Genomic DNA, 23515 nt, shown 5'->3' with positions numbered 1-23515 from the left:
CATACTTAACAGCTCATTTTCAGGCACAATACCACCACGACTGTACCAGACCACCGAGGGCATGCGGGATTGGAGCTGATGTATCATTGAATACCGCCCCCAGTACAACCCTGAACCCCACTCCTGTACCTGTACTAACTGAGGAACGAGTGGTCAAAGCATTGACAAAAGGAAGACAAGACGGAGCACCAGGCCCGAATGGCCTGCCACAAAGGCTATTTAAATCAGACATCCCTTTCTGGTCCACGGTCCTATTAAATCTCTTTAATTACATCTTGAGGACATCGACAATCCCGGACTCGTGGAGGGGTGCAATAATTCACCCCATTCACAAAGCTGGATCTCGAGCTATGCCGAACAACTACAGACTAATCGCCCTACTGGACATAGAGGCGAAACATTTTGCAGGACTCATTCTGGAGGATTTAAGGCAATGGGCAAAGGATAACGATCTGATTCCTCTGAATCAAACAGGGTTTGTTGCCAATTCAGGAACCACGACAAACTTATTGGCAGTATCCACTATCATCGACAAAGCTTTATTAACACGCAGGTTGGTCTTTTGCTGCTTTGTCGATTTCAAAGCAGCATTTGATAGAGAACCTAGGGCGGCCCTTTGGAAAAAACTGACACAGTGGGGTATTCCAAACAAGATACTGAACCCAATCATTCAACTCTACTCTGACACCTGGGTTTGAGTGAAGTTAGGGTCCGGCTCGCATCTCTCGCGAAAAATCATGATCTCACGTGGTGTCAAACAGGGATGCGTACTGGCCCCCCTTCTCTTTAACCTATTTAAAGCCGACCTGTCAAGCACCCTAGACAAAGTAAATAGTCATCCACCTAAAATAGGAGGTGCGGTATTATGCAACCTTTTATATGCCGATGGCCTGGCCCTGTTTAGCCTCACTAGAGTAGGGTTACAAAGGCTTCTTGATGCACTATCGCAATACACGTTTGACAACCAACTAGAAATTAATATGGAGAAAACCCTGATAGTCCCATTCGGTAAGAAACGCTACAGTGGCTTACGATTGACCAATCATACAAATATTTAGGTGTCCACTTGGACTCCAGGGGCAGTATCACAAAGCAAAGCAGTGTGATCGCAGCCAAAACTACGGCTCTAGTGGTATCCTTGGCCAAACTATCAAAGAAACTTTCAGGTCCAACCCTTGCCCCCTTATTAGAAGTCCTTAGAGCAAAGATCGGGCCAACACTCTCATATGGCATAGAGATCTTTAAAGGCAAAATGAATACTGCCCTAAATAAACACACTACTAAAATCTACAGAAAGGCACTTCATCTGCCGAGCACCGCTTCCCCGGCCCAGATTAGATTAGAGCTGGGATTAATTAACTATGAAGCCTCTAATGTCGGCACCTATCTTAAGCTGTGTCACAAATTAAGACAGGCCGAACCAGGTACACTAGAATCTCTAACCTGGAAAGAAATCAATGAAACCAACCCAGGGGGAACATTCGGCCGCCTTTTGAATGAATATATCCACCAAATGTCAGTTGCCGAACTTTGGGCTCTTAACCCCAGTCAGTCTGTTTTTAAAAATATAATCAAAAAATGTGTAAGAATGAAATCTCTGGCTGCAGACAAAGCTCTTGTCACAAAGCGTAGTCATTCCTGGGCAGTAGTCAATTCCTACAAACGACTAACCCCTGCTGCCTACCTCTCCACGACATTTTCACTTCATCTAAAGCACTGTCTGATTGCCCTAAGAATGGGAGATTGGCGCTTTCTTCAAAGTCTACCCACCTGGCGCCGCAAGAAGGAGGACACAATATGTAGAGGATGCGGGTCAGCAACTGAAACAATCTTGCACGTGCTCTGCATCTGCCCCACATTTAATTCCCAATGCAGGTGTCTGCTTAAGCCAGAATGGAACAGGCTGGGGGTTCGGTCCTGTAGGCATGCCATTATTGCTGCTTTGTCTTTAGATAATATTATTTTAAATATAAATTTGGCCAAATTTATTCAGCAAGCATACCGCAACCTAGATAAAATGGGCACTGCTGAGGTCTCTGCTCATCGCTAAGTCTGAATATGGATTCTAACAGAACTTGCAAAGACCGGGAGGGCTAATCTTCAAATTGTAATGTTTTAACTGGCATGCTTACGGCCACATTTTATTGTTTTCTACTCTTTTAATCATTCTTTTGTTTCATAAAATTGTATACAATGTGATTTGTGCAATCTTTTAAAGATATGTTTTATATCTAAATAAAGGAATTATTACTCAGTGCTGATTTTCAGATGCTGAGATGCCACAATACATGGCTCCAAAAATTATCCGCCATTCTTGGAAGTGGCACGATTCACTTCTGGTACATCTATTGAGTTCTAACAAAGCCCTTCTGTACTGAACTGCACCTCTGGCGGCATAGATAGCTAATTTACAGAGCTTTGATAATGTACATCTTTATTGATCTGTGATGCTCAGCTATCCAGCTGTCAGAAACTGCAGAGTGCCACTTCAAAAATGCATTTAAAACCTATGACTTATTAGTAAATTTTTATCGCACCTACTAATTACCAGATGCAATAGACGTTGGACCAGTTGTAATTGCGATACATGTGCACAAACATGTTTGTGAATGGATCGCAATTTCACATGCCACTCTTTATGAGGGGTAAAGAGTTAAATCTAAAGAGTGTAGGGAGGGGTGGTCAGAGACAGAACTCGAGCCTCCAATTGTTAGATGTCTTTCACATGTCCGACCCTTTGCTTTATAACATTAAATGCAGAAAAATATTTCACTTGTTGAAAAACTGCTCTTTATAAGTTCATCAACAAGCTTACCTTCCCTTTGTTTCAAAATGTTGTCATTTTGAGTGATTTACGAGGGCCCTTATAAGTAGAAAAATGCATTTGGTTTGCTATAGGTGAAATAACTTTTACATGTTCTTTTCACATTTTCATTTGTGATAATTTGCAGGTAATTGTTTTTTTTTGTGCCAACAGATTCAAGAGAGCTCTTAAAGGCCCTAATAAAACTAAACATGATCATAAACTTCCCTGTGAGTTATTTTATTATGAAAATGTACATTATCAATCATATTGCATGCCTATAATGTATTTCCTCTGTCACTGCAAAGCAGGGTTTCAAGAATAAATGTGAGAGTTCTTCCTATGATGCAGCGTCATCATTGCACGTTGTTTAGTTGAATTACCCACCCCCCCATCTATTTCTATTCGGACTTCTTTTCTACTTTGGGGGTTAAAGGGAAGGCAGGTTGGCTGCTTGCCACTGTTTGGTTAGTGCTATGCAAAATAAACAAATATGTCCCTGATTCGGAGTTCTGGAGTCAGAGGCTGTGGGGGGGCGGGGAGGGTGTTTATTCCCGATTTTTTTCTGCGGACCATTGGACACTCGAGCTAAGACCAGCCTTGGCATCCTACCTCGAAGGATCTGTCATATTACCTAGGCCATATCACTAATTTAGTGAGTCTGCCCCGTAGGTACACAATACAAGCTAAAACGTACACCAAACCACTTGCTACCACACAACAAATGTACATCCTAGTTCAGCAGTTACTTTTGACTTCTGTTGATCCCCTCTGAATCACTTCTGGAAACTGTTGACTCTGGCCTAAGCACTATCTACTATTTGAACCTGAAAAAACAGGCAACAATACATCAAATTATTCAATATTCTATTTAATTTAGAAAAAAAATAAAATCGAAATGTTCACTTTAAAGTGAAGGTTAAAGCTTCTGAAGGTGTGGTTTTGTTTTGCAAAAGATGAAGCAATATGTCAGATTCTAGCATATCCTTCTGTCTTTTTTGCTCCTAATGCATGCTCTCTTTTTGTTGGTGCACACTAGACTTTAATTGAGGTCACCAATCTTCTATACTAGTTTCCAGTTGCTCCACTTGTGCTGCACACACAGTCAAGTCAAGTAAAGCAAGTTGATTTTTAGCATTCCGTTTCAAATTCCTTCACATTTATGCTTAAAAAATTCGAACTTACATTTTGCCTTTTTATGGCCAAATACTTTATTAATCTGCTAATAGTACTTAATTTCGCAAACAGTCGCTGGAGCCCCTGTGTAGGTGTCGTGGACTGTCAGGGGGTGTTGTGGACTGCCAGGGGTCCGTGGACCCCAAGTTGACCACTGTTGTAGATCAGTGAGAACCCCGAGGTATGCCACAGCTGTCCAAACCATGCACCTGGACAATATATATCTGATGAGAGATAGCTCTGCTGTCTGGCGTAAGATAAAATATCCTCCAAATGCTCTGTATGATGGCCAGCTGAGCTGCCTGAAGACAGCATGTGTGAGATAAGTGTGTGAGGGTAGCTCTGCTAAGCTATAACCCGCACAAGTTAAAAGGTGGCTCTGTTGTTTACTTACGGTTCTGAAACCCCCGTCGTAAATGTTTCTTTCACTTACACTTCCCCATTTATCTAGTAGGAAGGCGGACACCCAACCCGCGGGTATCGTTCTGAGGCCCACAATGCACTGCTAACCGCAGCGTCAGGGTGGGCCTCCTCTATCTGCCAGGAGGCAGCGCAGCGAGGGAGTGGCACTCACTGTCACCGGGCGCGGCAGTGAGGACATGGCAGAGAAGCAGTGGGGGCGAGTCGCCAAGTGCCAACTGCTGGTGGCCAGCGCCTTCATCCTGGTGAGGATCGTAAGGCCAGCGATGGCACCGGTGACACTCTCTGTGGCATGAATTCGTGGCTTGTGTGGTTCAGTGGATGTTGGTAGGCAATAGGGCTCGCGGGTGACGTCAAAGTGAGTTGTAAACACAACTCCTTCCAGCGTCGGGTTGGAATCCGCTGTTCTGGTATTACATTGATGCACTTGTCTATGGGCGAAAGGAGAAAATGACGCTAGGGTTGGGGTAAAGTCAGTGACATGTCAGAATGTCTCCCTAAAGGGGGCTAATGCTGAAAGAGAGTCACAGACAGGAAGAGATTAATCACGTTTCCCCTGGGGTTGGTGTAACTAAGGTTTTTTATTTGTATTTATTTATTGCGTGTTTATATAGCACGAATTTTACCCGAAGGTGGCAGAGCGCTTTACAAAAGGACCAATTACATTACATAAGGACTTCAGAGTATATGAGTTACTTAAATGATACAAACAGAAAAAACTCTAAATTCACATACAAATGGTAGTTAGTACAAAAGTCTACCACAGATACTAGTGGTTAGAGTTGTAAAAGTTGCAAATTAACTCAAGGAAAAAATTCAAACAGATAAACTCTAAATTTACATAAGGTTAAGGGTATAGTCAGTCACACATATCAGTGGATCTCTGAAAGGCAGGTAAAGCAGGGGTATGAAATCAAATGTGCAGCGAGCTTCGGAAAGTGATGGAACCGGAGCACAGCTTTCCACATCTGTCTTAAAGGCCATTTGGATTGGATGAGACTCAGTCTGTTCAGCGTTTGCCATTGTGTTAGCAGAAACATTAGTCTTTTGACTTCTAGTCTGCGCTGCCAGGTGCGCTGCCATTACTTCATCAGCGAAGTGTCCGTCATTTTCATGGTCCCCTGCGGTTTGAATCTGCAGAATACGACCCTCTGCAGCGAATATTATGGTTATCGTGTTATGGGATACAGTTCTTGGCTGTGTGGTGGAAGAAGTTTGAAAAATCGTAGTATTGTATGTCTTTTCGGTAGGTGGCAGCTTTGATTAGCTCTGCAAGTCCCTTTATGGTATTTAATATGATCTCAGTCCACTTCGCTGATTATAGGGCTGTCTGTTCTGAGACTTCTGTATATGTTTATGGGCTTGAGCAAGCACAGTTAGGAGGAAGAAATGGAGTGGAGATCTGCTGGGATGAACTTCATCAAAATCCTCCCGTATATGATAGTCATTGTGAGATGTTAAGCCTCCGTAATGCAATGCAGTTAGCTGTGACCTGCAGTGGTGGCCTAAATTAGAGTCTTCTGATGTCTTGTGATATGATGTGTGGCAGGTCTTTGCAGTTATTCCTTGACTGGTCAGTTGATGGTGGGTGGTTTGTGACTGTGGATTGGTACAACACTGGGAGATAGACATGACCTGGCTAGGTTTTCTGCCTTATGTCAGTGTAAGAGGGCCGACAAGTATATATGAATTATTAAGCCGCTTCTTTGAACCACAATTGTCTGCATGGACGCTGAGTCTTATACTGTTGGTGATGGCCAGAAAGATTATGTATGTATTTTCATTACTATATAATACCTAGGCTAGCTACACTTCTGTGATTCATAACTTACCTGGAGATAACAAGCATTGGAAATGCAATAGGGCTCGCACTAGGAAAGTTTGAGCTATTGGTCTTATACATTTTTTTTTTTATTTATGTGTTTTTTTTTAAATAGCTAAATTAATAGCTTTGTCATTTACAATGGCAATAGTTATAACTTTCGCAAATGTGACACCTATAGCATTTGTAATGCAACATGTTTTGTATTTACGTGACTTAGATGTATTGATATTACAAATACCAATGGCTTTTAATTTTTTAAATAATTAATACTTAAATAATTTATTTAATTTGTAATGGCAATAGCTTAAACTTTGGTAAATAACTTTTGTGAAGATTATGTTCAGTGTTTTTTATTGTGAAGAAAATCCAAGAACAGAAGTGAAATATTAACATCTTTTTGTGATTTGTAATAAAGCGTGAAAGCTTGAAAACAGCTTAAAACATTGAAAGAACATATTTGAACCAGTGATGCTGTGGTTGCGCTGAGTGATGCTGTGGTTGCGCTGAGTGATGCTGTAGTTGAGCTGAGTGATGCTGTGGTTACGCTGAGTGATGCTGTGGTTGCGCTGAGTGATGCTGTGGTTGCGCTGAGTGATGCTGTGGTTGCGCTGAGTGGTGTGTGCATCGGTGGAGCTTAGTGGGTGCATTGGTGGAGCTGTTTGGTGGGTGCATTGGTGGAGGTTGGTTGGAGCATCGGTGGAGCTGTGTGGTGGGTGCATCGGTGGAGCTGTGTGGTGGGTGCCTCGGCGGAGCTGTGTGGTGGGTGCCTCGGTGGAGCTGTGTGGTGGGTGCATCGGTGGAGCTGTGTGGTGGGTGCATCTGTGGAGCTGTGTGGTGGGTGCCTCGGTGGAGCTGTGTGCTGGGTGCCTCGGTGGAGCTGTATGGTGGGTGCCTTGGTGGAGCTGTATGGTGGGTGCCTCGGTGGAGCTGTGTGGAGGGTGCATTGGTGGAGCTGTCTGGTGGGTGCATCGGTGGAGCTGTGTCGGTGGAGCTGTGTGGTGGGTGCATCGGTGGAGCTGGGTGGTGAGTGCATCGGTGGAGCTGTGTCGGTGGAGCTGTGTGTTGGCTGCATCGGTGGATCTGTGTGGTGGGTGCATCGGTGGAGCTGTGTGGTGGGTGCCTCGGTGGAGCTGTGTGGTGGGTGCCTCGGTGGAGCTGTGTGGTGGGTGCCTCGGTGGAGCTGTGTAGGTGGAGCTGTGTGGTGGGTGCATCGGTGGAGCTGTGTGGTGGGTGCCTCGGTGGAGCTGTGTGGTGGGTGCCTCGGTGGAGCTGTGTGGTGGGTGCCTCGGTGGAGCTGTGTGGTGGGTGCCTCGGTGGAGCTGTGTAGGTGGAGCTGTGTGGTGGGTGCATCGGTGGAGCTGTGTGGTGGGTGCATCGGTGGAGCTGTGTGGTGGGTGCATTGGTGGAGCTGTGTGGTGGGTGCATCAGTGGAGCTGTGTGGTGGGTGCATCAGTGGAGCTGTGTGGTGGGTACATCGGTGAAGCTGTGTGGTGGGTGCATCGGTGGAGCTTAGTGGGTGCATTGGTGGAGCAGCGAACGACCTTTTTTGAGCCCTACGAGTATTCAGAAAGAAGGAATGTCAGAAAATCTCCCCGTTTACATTTAAGGCAGGTTTCAAATCGCCAAACCTCGTCCCTTTGCTTTGGGAGGTAGAAACAAGGACCAGTACCACCCTGAGCTCCGCAGCACGGTCAAACCATCACCCAGCTCAGAAGTACGATCCTGGAGCACGGTCATGTGGAGAGCCGCACGGGTGCCATTTTCGAGACGCATGGGCTCCATTTTCGAGCTTGCCAGTGAGCCGGCCCCTACCCTGGAATTGCTTTCCCTATCTTGAAGAGTATCAGATGTGCAACGACCTGGAAATGAGCAGGGCACGCCCACGGTGAAGTCACTGATGGCAGATAAATATCGTCGCGCTTCCTAGTGGGACAGATCGTTGCATTTATTTTTCATAATAGTGAACACACTGGCTCATGCCGAGATGAGCGGTGCGAGTGGAGTGTTAGTGCTGCGTTGTCTCTTTAAGGGTGGCTTTCCAAAGTGGTGTTTGCACCCCATTTTAATCAAGGTTTACAACCTTGCTGTGTTAGTGGCAGCGCCAGTATTTGCAGCAAACCAGAGTCGTAAAAGCAATGACGTGCGGAAGGTGGTGGGGGGGGGGGCAGCCTGGGAAAGTGAGATTGTATAAATTGCTTTGCAAACAAAGAACAAGAATTGGCTGCATAGGATTTGGGACAATAAAAAACAAATGAAAGCGGAGCGTGAGACACGGACTGGAGTCAGAGCTGAGAGAGGAGGGGTAAGAAGTTGAGTCCTGAGTGCGGCTGAGCTGGGGCTTGGAAGCAGGCTCAGAAGAGGTACTCCTCCCCCCCCAGCCAAGATTAACTGCCCAGCTTAAAGGACATAAAAAAACAAGGGTTTGTCACCCTGGAATTTAGCGCAGTAACAAAATGCACTCTCATTGAGTCCTTATTAGAGAAAGGATGTGGCATAATATACAGAGCTGCCAACTTAGGAAATGGGGAACAGGGTTCGCGTCCCTGCCGGTTCTCTACTATATAAAATAAAGGTTTAAAAAGGTGATTTTAAACAGAATTCAACTAAATTACCAAACCCTAACAATGTACAGGATCGGCTGAACGTACCACTGGGAGACCCTACAGTAGCAAAAGTCCACATTAAACAAGCCCTCGGCATTGCTGTGGTGGGGGGGGGGGCGGGGAGAGGCAAGAAGGGAAGAATAGGGGAGAGTAAGGGTGACGAGACGCACGGGAAGCAGCAGCCTTTGATGTGCCGGCCGGCCGTGGGCAATGAATAATTAGGGGAGGAGAAATGCCAGAGCACACGCTGGGGTAAGCTTGTGGAGGGAGGCTAGTGGCTTTGATGCTGTGCACACGCTTTTTCACGGGCACAGCATCAAATCGCCCGTTTAGTTAAGTTCTGGATAAGCACCAATATGTCTCGACATCTGCAATGCTTGCGCATTGGCAGAGGTCGAGCCCTAAAAAGTTGGAGAGTTTGCCAACATGAGAAGGGTATATGCTGATTGGACGGTTTCATATCTGTGAACAGTAAATAGTTTTTGAAGGAGTAAATATTGTTCAACGTTCTATCGCAAGATTATGGGACGGTGTAGTTACATTGGAAACAGCCATGACACCTCCTCTTTTTTGCACTGTAAATGCTGATAGATACTTCGAATCGTAGCTGGCAGTGAGTTCCAGAGCTTGGCAGCCTGTACCAAGAAAGAGGTTCTTCTATTGATTTCTAATAGTATGGTGGCATGATGATCCGCGGTGAAAGCCAGAGCGCAGTGGCCTCTTTTATCTGATTGCTTGAATTGAACTTGTAACGAACAATTGGCAACGTCTGCTCCACAAAGTCCAGCCAACAGCAGATGGCCCAATAGCACTCTCAAGCAACAGAGGCAGGCCCTAAAAGCAGCAAAGGCAAAGCAACATTTGGACGCACCCAGAAGTCCCTCTCCTACATTTATAGAGATCAGGGAGGAATGTAAGAAAGCTTTTTGGGAGTCGAAGTGTGCATGGAATGAGCAAGACTGGATTGAAACTGTACAAGCCTGTAAATCAAAAAAACAACAAATGCCTGTGGACTCAGATTAATCAGTTAGAGCACGGCCCCACCTCTGCTGCTGGCAATAATGTCCCGCAACCAACCTGGTTTGCTCATAATGGATCATTATATCATAGCAACGAATCGGTCTTGCTGTATATAAACAACAAGACGGATATTCCAGCTCTTTCCTATCCCCAGGCCGCTGTTCCAGCGTAAATGAAAAAAATAAGGGGCAATGGGGCGCCAGGCCCAAACGAGGTTCCTGCGTCAATCTACAAGCATGACCCAGACTTATGGAGCAAAATTCCCTGCCAATTATTCAACTACTGTTTCTGTGACAATTTTATACCATAGTCGTGGCGAGAGTCAATCCTCCATCCAATCTACAAAAAGACCCTTACTCGGTCCCTGACAGCTATTGTATGATTGTATTGTATTGTATTGTATTGGTGTTTTTGTATAGCGCAATGACTGTCACCCATCAGGTATCCTGGCGCTTCGACTTGGATGATACAAACACAGTGTTTAGGCAGTTGCGCAGCTTACAAAAAGGGCTTACAGAGTTTTTGGAAACAGATACGGTTTCAGAGCCTTCTTAAAGGAAATAAGATCGTCCGTGCTGCGTAAGCCTATTGGTAAAGAGTTCCACAGTCTCGCCGCGGTGAACCTAAATGATCGGCCTCCCATCCGGGTCCTCAGAATCTTGGGGACTACCACCATACAAGCTGAGGCCGAGCGGAGAGATCTAGACGGTACATACCAGGAAAACAAATCCTGCAGAGAAGAAGGGCCCTGTCCACGAAGGGCCTTATGTACCAAGCAGAGGGCTTTAAAATCAATCCCCTGGGGGATTGGAAGCCAGTGGAGATCCCTGAGTGCTTTTGTGGATGAGTCAGAGCGTCGGCGCGAGAGGGCCAATTTGGCGGCGAAGTTTTGAACACGTTGCAGTTTTCCCACCAGGGTCATAGGTGCCCCCAGAAGTAGTGAGTTACAGTAGTCAAGCCTACTTAAGATGATACTCCGCACTACCTCTGGCCTGGTTTGTACAGGAAGCATGGGTAGTAGACACTGATGCATAGATTTCCCTGCATCCTACTGCAGGAATTGGAAAACTAGGTGGAGGAATTGGGGCGGCTTTTGATGTAATAATATAGGTTTTGGTCCTAATTTGATCATCACACCAATCTCGTCACCCTTTGTATGCTAATATCGTACCAACTGATCTAGACACGTGTAGTAATCTGCATTCTGTCCATCAACTGTGGTTTTTGCATTTGTCACCCCGAGTGGGATGGGTAGGCTCAGACGTGAGTCCCAGGCTCTCCACATCACTGGAGTCAAGCAAGCCGGGCTGAAGACGGCTGGAATGCCAGAAACCGGTCTTTGGAAGCTTGTTTCCGGTCCAGGGAAGGCATGGCTTGGCAGTTCGGGCTGGACTGTTCCCATGAGGCACAGAGTCAGACTGATTTGCATATGGCCATGTCTGAACAGGGGTGGTGTGGAGTGCAAAAAAACGATGGAGTTAGGCCAAGATCTCTGTACTGGGGTGAATGTATGACATTGTTCTGCATTCTGTCCATCAACTTTGGTTTTTGTATTCTGAGTATTGTGCCTCTCAGGCACTTGTAGTAAGAATCCTGTTGTGTGGGCATTCCATGTTCTGTGTTGGAATGCAGGCGATCTGGCAGTTGATGCTGGTTTTGCCTGATGTCGCTGTTCATTCTCTTGAGCTGAATAAACCTACTTTGAAGCATGAAGACTGAGTGAATTTATGAGCAGCCTACTACAACATGCTTTATTGATTTTTCTAAGCCTTCGACTAAGTTGACAGGAACTTGCTGTGGTATAAATTGGATTGTGTGACGTAACAACTACTGCCTAAACCACAACTTCTGGAACAATGAAGGCTAAACCACGACCATTACTTAACCACTACATTTTAAACCACTACCCCCTAAACCATGAAAAAATTAGATTTAATGACAATTTTTCATTTTATGCCATTTTTTTCTAAAATACTAGTTACTATCTGTTTACAAAAACGAGCACACTGATCATATTCTGTTCGTGATTCGAAAGCATTTACAATTGTTAAAATCAGAGCTACACTGCCATCTCCTGACATAAACCGGTAAATTAAATGTAAACCAATTTCTTCAACAACCATAGTTGTATTTTAAACTTAACTATTAGGAATTTAATCATCACGTTATATTTCTAACTATATATATTTTTTAAATCGTATTTGTGGGGGGAGTCCCCCACAAACCCCATCTACCCATTTATACGTTTTCCTAGCATGCGTATTAGTGTGGGAAACCCCCCACACCCCAGATCTACCCTCAATCACCTTGTAAAAGCATGCGCCTTATTTCTTGTCGAGTTGTAAAATTAGATTTAATGACACTTTTTCATTTTAAAAGTCGTGGTTCCATCCTTTGTTGTTCTGTCGTTCGTGGATATTACCTTCGTGGTTCAGCCCTCTTCGTTGTTCACTCTTCGTTGTTCCGGTAAGTCGTTGTTCATACACTGTGGTTAAGGATGTTTCCCCTAAATTGGCACCATTTAACATCCCAGCTAACCTCCTGGGAGCACTACAGCTATTGTACTCTGAAACTTGGCTACGGTTAGCCTGGGCAAAAATAAGGGCCTAACTACAACAATACCAACAAGGCAATGCCTAAAACAAGGCTGTGCCTTTGCTCCAGCCCAGCAGTGTTTAATCTTTTTAGTTCAGATTTGAACATAGCTCTGGATGGGGTGTACTCACACGCCCCAAAACTGGGACAACCATCGTTGATGTCACTACAATATGCAGACAATGAAGTCTTCATGAATGTAACTCTCAGTGGCCTGCAAAACTTTCTTAACACACTAACTTTGCTGTGTAAGATAGCATTTGACAGTTAACTTGGACAAAACTAAAATAGTCATCCTCGGGAAAGGCCGAAAAAAGAGGGGCAAATGGTACCTGGGAAGCAGCACAGTAGAAAGCAGTCCTAGCTATAAATACCTTAGGGTTTGGCTACACGAGTGCTGCTTTCCCAGGCTTCATCTAAACTCACTAAAGCCTCACCTTGCTGTACTAATCGACGCCTTTCAAAAACTATTCAGTAAATTTCCCACACCAACTTGGAAAGCAACTCTGGAAGCAATCAAAGCAAAACCGGATCAGTAGCCTTCCTGGGAAAGCTAAGTCTATTTCTGAACAGTGCCTAGAGTAAAGTCTGCTGCCTGCTATTTCATCTCCCACAATACACGTCACCTGAACAAATTCGGTTAGAGTTTGGGGTCTACGAGCAAGGTCTAGTACAACAAAGCGCCCTCCTTACTTACCTGCCATCCTTAAGAACGGGCCCTCCGAACACTAATCTGGAAAGAGATTCAGGAGAACATTAAATTAAACTGTTAAGCCCACGCAAGAAATTAAGCCTTTGAAGTGCTAGCCCTGCAACATCTGTGGGAAACACTATCACATCACACTTTTACACTTGCAGTGAAAAAACAAATGAAGCTATTATCCTCGATGCAAGATAAGGAACGCTTTAGACACTAATGGCTATGTATCAACACTTACAATTCGCCAACGCCACAGAGCTATCTTTTCTAAACCATCAAAGGCTTTTACAAATCTGGGGGCATATTAGCAAGAACCTCGTTAAAATTATCGCCATTTTAGCGGCAGGAGCTAACCTGGGCTTCTATAGGAATTCTATAACGCATATTAGCAAGACCATTATCACCGTTTTAGTGGCAGTTTCCTACCACTAAAACTGTGATAATTTTAACAAGGTTCTTGCTAATATGTGTAGCATCCTGCTCCAATAACCACAGACACCATGGATTGCTAATACTGGAGCTTTATTATCACACACCCATCCTTGTCCCTGTCACTACTCTAACTGACCTTGGTTTCTGTTCCCCGGCTCCTCCTGTTCCATACTCCTCCCTCTGACTCCACCCCCCAACCACTAGACTACATCCCACAATACTACATCTCCCCCTTTCTTAACAAAATGAGCTTAATGTCCTCAGTGTTCGCAGTTCCTCAATCCACCACACGGATTGGCGGACAGCCTGTTCTTCAAGCCTTAGTAGTGTTGAATCCGCGGCGGGCTTGACTTTGGTCAATCTTTCTGTCGTCTTAATCGGGGCATTCTTGATCACGTTGCGGGTGAACTGTCTGCTCTCACATTCCGCAGTCAGCATGTCTCCTTCCCGTGGTGTAGGTACTGTTAGTTCAGAAGCTCGATCTCTTTCATGAGAGAATAATGTTCTGGTCCTCTTCCGAGCACCCGCATCTACTTTTACTTCTGTTTGTCTTGTCCGGTAGAGGGCAACACTGTCCTCCAATTCAGAGTCATGTATACCAGACAGTACGGTGCTATCTGACGAGACTATCTTGGTTTGATTCGATAACTCATTCACAGCCTCGGGTCGTCTGGCGGACTCGTGAGCTGTCTGGGCATAGGCATGTTTCTCTCTTATTTGATGATCTCTCTCTACTGACACGTCCGGTTTTTCTTGCGGAGTGACTGGCTGGTCCCTTCCCGTCCGGTGACCACGGTCCACTGTCTCTGTTTTCCCTTTTTAGGTCCTTTGAGTCAGCCTCGCGGACCCCTTCAGGGGTGACGGTGTGTGATCTGTGTCCAGATATACTTGTGACTGACATGACAGGTTGTCTTGTGGCATGACTGAGTATTCAGAGTCCTTAGTGTGTGACGTGTTGCTCTTGACGTGAGGGGTGTCCTTTGGTTCCATGGTGCGTTTGGGTGGTTGACGCCATGACTGTTGTCGGGACCATGACTCGGTCGACTCACGGGATTGAACAGATGAGCACTCTAGGTCAGAGAAGTCTCTCGTCGACTTCCAGGATCGGACAGACGTGCTCTCTGAACCAGAGGAGTTCCTGGTCATAGACGTGCTTTCTGGGTCAGAGAAGTCTTTTGTCGACCTCCAGGATCGAACGAACGCGCTCTCTAAAGTCAGAGGAGTTCCTGGCCATACTCCTTTTGAAGCGTCCCTTGGAGGGTGTATCGGGTGGCGGATGTCTGAAATGAGTGAGCCGTGACACGTTGTTCGGTGACTCAGGGTTGTCTTTAAAGCGATTCTCCGGGCGCCTTCGTCGACTTGTCTTTGGCACTGTTTCATTTGAGAAGTTGCTCAACAACCACGTGCTTGTTCTTTGTGTCTGCTCTTGAGATTTTTCATCTTTGCCTTGCTCACATGTTAACAACGTCTTCTCAGTTTCTTCATTGTCCCCGGTGTCATTGATGCGTTGGTCTTTTCCCGTTCGTTGTTGGGGAGAGTCAGTTCGTCTTATGCGACTTATTTCTTCTTCCCACTTGTTTGGTGCTCGGATACCCATGATGTGGGTGTGATGTGTTCTCCTGCTGGATGATGTTCCCTCAGACTCGTCTTCACAACTTGACGAAGAGTGTTCTTGCGCTAACTTCCAGTTGTGACCATTTTGAGCTCTCCTTCTATAGTTTGTCTTCCTTACTCTCTTGTTGTGTAAGTGGCCATCTTGTTCAGGGGTGCGATCTGTCCCACCTGACACTCCTCCTTTGTCAGCCTTTGAATGACACCTTGAGGGTGAAGAACTCCTTGAGGTTGTCCTTTGACTGATTGACTCAGAGTACTCCTTGTCACTGTGTCTCTCCCGTTGTCTTTCCATTGGTCTGCCTTCCCTCTCTCTCTTTTTTGTTTTGTCTGTTTTCCGAGTTTCATCTGTCCAGGCACCTTGATAAGTTGCCTTCAGATTCGGGTCCTTTGATCTGTCTCTTGCCTTGACGTGCATTCCCATTTCAGCCTTCCTGATGATTTCTTCTAGCGACCACTGTCCTCGCAAGATCTTGAGCTTTGTGTCGGGGTTTGCGCAGCCTTCAATTATCCGGAGTCGAACTGCGTCCTCATTCGTAAAGGTGTTGAAGTGGCAGCCTTGTACCAGGTTTTGCAGCCGAGTGATGAAAGTTGGCAGTGGTTCACCTGGTTCCTGTCGAGCTGTGTTGAAAGCGATGCGCTCTTGATCTACTTCCGCTTGTGCGGAGAGACGGGCACATAGCTGTTCTTGGAGTCTTTTATAGATTTCTGTGTCTTTTTTGGAAAATGTTTCGATTGGGCATCGGCCCTCTGGACCCACCAAATGGAGGAGCAGCATCAGACATTTCCTCTCTCTTTGTTCACCATTGGCGTCCAGGAAGTCACCCAACGTCGCCAGCCATTGGTTCTGTTCAAGACACAGACTCCAGGTATCATTCTGCATTCCTGGGGGTGGTGCTCTGATGCAAGGGTTGCGTCGTTGTGCTACTTCTTCCCTCGCCATGAGAAGAGGATTCTGATGGATCATATTTGCAGGGCACGGGCTGTTCACTCGTCTTCGCGTCTTCGTAGTTGATCTTCTTTAGTCGAAACTTGTGGTCTGATCATGTGTTGGGACGTTGGTAATGTTTGCGATCATCACGGTCTGTGCCAGTGAATCACGTGGAGTTCGTGCGTTCCGAAGTGTCCACTTGTTGTAGTTACCTGACTCTTGCATGCATCAGTGCTCGTTTCTTTTCTGCACTTGCGTTGGCCAGTGTTTGTTGCATCACCTTTGTAGGTGCTCGTGCTGGTTTGTTGTCTCTCGCCAACGTTTGTTTGCTCGCTTTTCAAATGCTTGTTTGTATCTTTTCGCCACTGCTGATTGGTTTCTTTGCCAATGTTTGTTTGGCCTTCACCAATGCCGGTTTTCTTCCTTGGCCACGATTTGTCCAATGCTTGTTGATCTGTATGTGTCAATGCTTGTGTCTCTTTGCATGGATCAATGCTTGTTTCTTTGCATGTACCAAAGCTTGTTTACTCTTAGTCAGTACTTGTCTTTGCATGCACCAATGTTTGTACGCTCTTGCATTTGCCAATGCTTGTTGTATGATTTCTTTTCTTGTCTTTACCAGTGCTTGTTTTCCTTTTTTACATTTGACAATGTTTGTTTTCTTGCATTTGTCAATGTTTGTTTCCTCGCCTTTATCAATGCTTGTTCTGCTTACATTTGCCAATGTTTGTTCTTGTATTTACTAGTGCTTGTTTGTTTTGTGTTTACCACTGCTTGATTTGCACTTACTAGTGCTTGTTCTCGGGCCCTGTGGCACTTGCCAATGTTTATTTGTACTTTCAGGTCTTCTGCCTGACCTCAAAATGGCCGCCGATGATCCCTCGCAGGGGATTGGACACTGCTGCCTGACTTCAAAATGGCCGCGTGGGAATCTCGTTTTCGACGGGATTTCGGCCGTTTTTCTTTGTTTCTTCACCGGAATCACCGTATTTCGCAGCGCTTCCACTCACCGCTTGCCGGTCGCAGCCAGGATCCACTGCCAGAGTCAATGCTTCAGGTGAGGCAGCTTTCCTTGACTTCTGCCGCCGGGGTGGGCTCCCGGTGAGCACTTCTGGGCACTTCAGAGGGGATGCTCCCACCTCTGCACACAGGGCTCCCGATTGCATTTGTTTTGGCGCTCGGCAGCGCTCTTCTCCAGGCGATGTCCACGCCTTACTCCGCAGGACTCCACACACTCGGGCAGCACGGCAGGGTCGGGGTTGGGCTCTCGATCCCTCGCTTTTAAAGTTCCCGCTCTCCTTCACCGGCACTGTGCCAAATCTCACGCATCGGGCGTGAGGTTTTCCGACCTCGAATTTCTCTCGGGCTCCGCTTTCAGTGCTCTCAGCAGCGCTTGCTGTCGGCACGTTGTGGACGCCTTCCACAACTCTGGGGCACTTCTTTTACCTCTCTGGGCACTCCACAGGGTCCGAGTGGGCTCCCGATTCCTGCACACAGGCTCTTCACCCAGGGCACACGCTTCCAGCGTGAGGCGCTTTTTGGCGCGAAGGAGTCTCTTCTTCTTCGAGCGTTTTAACGCTCAGTGCCTCGTCTCCCTCTTGGATCCCTCTCAACTGTTGGGGGAACAGGGTCACCTGCTGCTGGTTTCTTGTCTCAGGCAGCAACTTCGTTTCCCTTGGGCAGCGTTTTCTTCTCCTCGAGGCTGCCTGGGGACAAGGCTCTCTTGTGGGGTTCTGTGGGCTATGATCATGCCCATCCCACCCTCGTCGCCAGTTGTAGCATCCTGCTCCAATAACCACAGACACCATGGATTGCTAATACTGGAGCTTTATTATCACACACCCATCCTTGTCCCTGTCCCTACTCTAACTGACCTTGGTTCCTGTTCCCCGGCTCCTCCTGTTCCTGCTCCTCCCTCTGACTCCACCCCCCAACCACTAGACTACATCCCACAATACTACAATATGCCCCCTAGATTTTTAGCGTTAAGACTCAGCCTGGTACCAGCAAAGGATGAGATGCCACCATGGGCCCCAGAAACGACTTCAACGTCATGCAGGCTATGTCAGGGAACGGACTAATCTTTTTTTTCACATATTATGAACGTGCCCCATTTGGCAACCAGCACACAGAAAGCCTTTGCGCAACCTCTATAATGCTGACAGAGTGAGAGCATGCTTCCAAGCCATGTTGTTCTGCTTGCAAGGCCAGAGCCGTCAAGTAATAGCTTGCCTGATAAAAATCACTATCCCTGTGGAACAAAAATTTAAAGTGGTCGCAAAACCAAATGTAGGAACTTTTTCCTAAAGGCTTTCCCTTCTCATCTGCACTTTTCATGCACCAGCACATTACCGTGTGTTTGTCTGTCTTAACTAAGGAGATTTAATGAGGAGTTTTTTAGTCATTAGCATGCAACTGCTCTTTTTAACAGTTTTATTCTGGTAAAATGCGACCCATTCTTCAGTTTTATCTGCTGTGCAGTAGCCTTCTTAGGTAGCATTAAGGACAATTATTGAAGAGTCCACGCACCAGTACTTAACCTTGTGTATATTTGTACTAATTAGGTCATTTACTCAAGAGACTTCATGCTTTAGCATGTCATTGTTCTTTTTAACTGATTGTATACTGCTAATATACCTTCCCATTCTCCATTTTCACCTGTGTCACACAAGTTCTGGATGGACCCCCGTACTTAGCGTCTGTTATTAAACCTATATTTTTGTTTCCTTGTTTTTCTTTAACTTTGTGTTCTCATATCATTTAAAGGTTTTAATTAACTATAACATGATTAATACACTTTAACCTTTAGGTATAGTGGTGCTTTTCCTTGGGAGGTTTAGTGGAAAACTCACAGTGTTGTGAACATTGGTTGTCTAGCACCAGGTACGCGGTACTGTGCTTGCAGGACTTACATCATGAGATCTCTGCGGCGAAGGCAGCAAAGATGTCTTGCAGCAATGTTTTGAATTGGTTGTATTTTGCGTATGATGAACCTAGGCATGCAAAGGTATAAGCTGTTGGCATAGTTGAGTTTGGTTGGCATTCAAGGTACAAGAGGATGTGTTGTGGTATTTTCATTGTGTATAAGGTGCACTTTGTAACCTTGTTGACTTGTTGTATAAATGATTGGTCTAAATCCATTATATGTCCATTTAAAACATTTTAAAAGACTGGCCATGACAATGTAATAAGTCCGTTAAAGCACCTTAAAAAACAGCACATATAATCCAGCTGAGCTGTGCCTGGCTTGCATGGAAGATAATGTTATATTGGAATCCGCTGGGTGGAACAATGAAACCAAACAAGATTTTAGCTTAATGAAATCAATCAAAATGTTACACCCTCGATGATAAAATCGACCAGAACCTGCTTCGATAAGGCTTCCCTGAAGCTTTGTCTCCTATGCGACATGAGTCTTTCGGGAAGTAAAAGTGCTTGTCGTGCTGTGCAATCGTCATACCTTGCAGACCTGATTTGGTTGCAGTGTAAAAGGGTGAAATTGATGGCAGGTCCAGAAGTATGAAGTGCTACATGCTTGCTGTTTCCTAAGGATGAGCATTAATCAGCCCTCGGCTGGGGGCAAAGATCGGAAGAGCGACCAGTCAAATGCTAGACTGTTCCAGGTCCTTGGCTGTGAGGTTCAGGAATCTCCCAGCCGTGCATGCTAGTTCCACTGAGCGCCCACCCAACGAGGCAATTACAGCTGAATGGCATGATCTGATTTGCAGAGATCTTAAAGATGGACATACGAATGTGTGCCTGTGTGTTAGTAAGGCCGGGTGTAGGCACCATAGGTGAAGAAACGTTTCGTAGATTTTTTCCACGAAGACGGCACTAAGTGATGGACCAGGGCTGCTTCCAGGAGGGCACTAGGTACTTCGCTGAAACGTATTAGCATTAGATCATGTTTAGTGGTTTTGGAGAAATGGGAAGACAGGTATGACTGGGGACCACCAGCTGCATATGATGGCATGACCACCCATGCGTGCTGTTTGCCCACTTCAGTGGTCTTGTCTGTGACAAATGATGAGAGCTTAGCTGCTTCGCTGGTAATTTGTTTGAAACCGGGACATTCCATGGTGTTATGCCAAGCTTCTATAAGTTGAAGTGCTGCGATTGACTGCTGCAATGCAGGGAACACAGATTTCTTTTTGTTGGCCTGCTTTTCTATTTCCAGCCAAAACTGATGTGTGAGCAAATTCGCTTCAGCTGCCCTCGTCCTCCGGTACAAGGGAAAAGGGTCCCAGACAGAGAACAAGTGATTACAATATCATGTAGCTGTTTCAAAGAGACACATTTTTAAATGCAACAGGATTTATTTCAAAATTGCATTATTACCTTTCATTGGTTTGATTTCATCAAAAATATTTCAACATACTTTATGTATATGTGCCCACATACACAACAAGGACGGGGGTGAAGTGAGGGAAAGTGTTAGGGATAAAGTAGGATTGGGGGAATAGTCAGAATCATTCGTGACTGATATCAATCATAGCTTCACAAACAATGTTCATGTGGTTCCTTGAACCAAGGGCCACAATATTATGCTCGTATAGAGTCCAAAGATCAAATGGTGCAGACCACCTAACTCTCCTTCAGCTGCTCCGGTCTAGCTTGGGGGTAGGAGTTGGTGAAATTTATATGGTCTACGTTTCGACCCGAAACATGCGTAGGATAGTAGTCCTTACAAAAGGGGTCTTCGTCAGGACAGAATGGTTGTGGGTGGGCAACCTCCTATCGCACAAGAGGAGAGGGACCGGGAAAGATTACTGGTCCTAGATTCACACGAGACTTGTGAATTCGTTCCTTACGGGTGCTTGTATGGTATTAACACACGGGTTACTCTCGGGCGGCAGGGACCTTGTCGTATTCCAGCTTTAACATGTACTTGCACGTGCTTAGGATGCACGTGTGTTTCGTGTGTTATGTTGGCCTGATTGCCGCTCTTCTATAGTAAGCTTGCTCACAGGGTACGCTCCCTCCACAGGGATGATGGGGCAGTACAAATGAATCAAGGTTGGCACTATCAACTGTGTCGAAATGGGAGCATGGGGGAGTCTTCGTCTGAGCCTCTTTAGTATTACTCTCAGAATTTTAATCTGTATTCCACCAATGTGTTCATTAAACGAGCCCTCCTGAACAAACAGTGCAGGAGTCAATGTAGTTCAGCGCCCAGGTCTCACTTGCAATTCTTTCGCCTGATTCACTAATGTAGGAATCAGTGTAAATCAGCAGCACGTCTTCGCTTCAGCTGCCCTCGTCCTCCAGCAGAATTTCACTATGGTCCCCTGCCTGGACGGGCCCTGATGATGCAGGCCAAACTCGAGCCTGATTTGGGCTTGTGAGACATACTGAGGAATCACAAAGAGTATTTTCAAGAGGCTCGTTTGTAATGTGTTTAAATTTGCTGCTTCTTTTCCTTTAAGTAATTCAGAGCTGTAGGATATCAAGGGAATGCCTTTGGCTCTCACAACCTGGCGGAGATGATGAGTCGAATGTGTTTCAAGGTTTTTGTTTCAAGGTTTTAAATGCAAACAGCAGATTGCTAGCAATGGTTTGTCTCGATTGTAGATGCAGTTTGTAGGTTAAGTGTGAGTCTAGATTAACTCTGAGGTATTTATAAGTTTTAACAAAGTTTAAGACGTTGCCACTGGCCTGCCAGGGAAATTTGCTGTTGCCTAGGCTCGTAAAGCACAAAACCTTGGCTGTACTGTAGTTAAGGCCCAGTCGTGAATTGATGGTAAACCCCAATAACTGGTCTATCGACCGCTGCAGCCCGATTGGCGCTTTGCTAAGGATAACAATGCCGTTGGTGTATTGCAAGATTCTGATTTTTCCTTGCCCAGCCAGAGAGGATGGCCCTGAACTTGGGCCAGGTGGCAGTAGATGTCGGCCGTGTGGATGCTGAAAAACCAGGGAGCAAGAACACACCCCTGCATTAAGCCAATATTAGTGTAATTTGTTTTGGTGGTTCTTTGGCCGTCCACTAGCATGATTTGTACCCATGTGTTGGAATAGAGGTTAATGGCTGCCTCCAGCAGTTTCGCTGGCACCCCCTACCGCATCATTTATAGATCCTCGGGACTTTCTTGAAAGCTGCTTTTAGGTTGATGAAGCAGGCATAGAGCTTTCTAGTTTTGGCGATTGCTTGCTCTTCCAGAAGGGTGACCGCCAACAGATTGGTTAGAGTGCTCATTCCTGCTCTGAAGCCTGTCTGGGTTTTCTGAACTATGTTTGAGCGATTGACACAGTCCTCTAAATCAATGAGCAAGTCTGAAGTGTGGATCTTGGCTTCAATGTCTATTAAGGAGATTAATCTGTAGTTGATTTGGTTTGTGCGCTTGCCTGATTTATATATTGGCTGGAAGATGCTGCTTCTCCAGGATTCCAGGATGATGTTTGTTATCATGGCATAATTGAATAGGAGGGTTAAGTACAAGACCAGAGGCAGGAAACCTTTTTAAATAACAAGTTTAGGAGGCTGTTGGGCCCTGGAGTTTCTCAAGCCTGAGCCTTTTTAGTGTTTGGGCAACCTGCGTGTGGCTGATCAGAGGAAGTTCCGCCTCTGACGGGTACAGACTTTGCTGCCCCTCCCTGCAGGCATCTGCGTGCATTGGCGGGGGAGGTCTTGGTCCACCTGAGTATAAGCAGTAGCGTTATGTGTTGACCATGCACTTCCATGATGCCAGCATTGCAGTGCCAATTCCGACAATGGGCCAATTTGTTCATTCAGCCCAGAAAGATTTAGAGGTCTTTTGCTTGCTTGCATTTGTAGTTTGGGCCAGAGAACCATGCTGAAGTATTTCGCCGACCAGATTGCTTTTTTGTAAGTTTGTTTCCTGTTGGTTATTGGCATTAAATCCTGTCTGGGTTGACCACCCCGCAGGAGAGTGCACCTGAGCTCTCTGTTAAGTTGCTTTTTCATGGTTCGTAGTTCTGAGGTAAACCATTCTGCTCCGTTCAGGTCAATGCCTTGTTTACTGGGAGGTTTGGTTGGAAATTTTCTGATAAGGGTTTCGACGAAAGCCTCCCATGCCTGAAAAGGCAACATACTGGAATTGGAACTCGATGATTCCTGTGCAAGGTGGTCCCTATCGTCACGCCCTTCCAGATGAGGCACCTTAAGTTAAACAACTGGGGTGCTGAGGACAGGCCATGTACTTTTGAGGCCCGGGGTGGAGAATGTTTGAGCAAAGTGATCACTGTCAAGTCTTGCTTTTATGGAGAAGTGGGTGATTTCCGTGAACAGGTCAGGGTCAGCCAAGGTGTAGTCTAGGGTGGAGCATGACCCATCTGTGACTCTAGAAAGGGCTGCGGATGGTTAGATGACTTGCCTGTGAGGTCTCGTCTAGTCTGATTTCCAATTAGTTCCGGGATTTGAGTGGAGGGTTTGACGTCT

The 23515-nt window shown here is 45.9% G+C and overlaps 1 protein-coding gene across 1 annotated transcript in view; it reads left to right on the top strand.

The window, feature by feature from the left end:
- Positions 1-4490: 4490 nt before the first annotated feature.
- TSPAN32 (tetraspanin 32) overlaps positions 4491-23515 on the top strand; it is a 533947-nt gene continuing 514922 nt past the window's right edge. The window contains exon 1 of the mRNA XM_086957707.1: positions 4491-4644. Coding sequence (XP_086813833.1) covers positions 4579-4644 — 66 coding nt within the window. The 5' untranslated portion in view covers positions 4491-4578. The remainder of the gene's footprint in view (positions 4645-23515) is intronic.

The sequence above is a fragment of the Lissotriton vulgaris genome, chromosome 2_1, assembly GCF_964263255.1.
Source record: "Lissotriton vulgaris chromosome 2_1, aLisVul1.2, whole genome shotgun sequence".
Classification (NCBI taxonomy): Eukaryota; Metazoa; Chordata; class Amphibia; order Caudata; family Salamandridae; genus Lissotriton; species Lissotriton vulgaris.
Note: the sequence above shows the minus strand (reverse complement) of the source record. Positions and strands in the feature narration are given on the sequence as shown.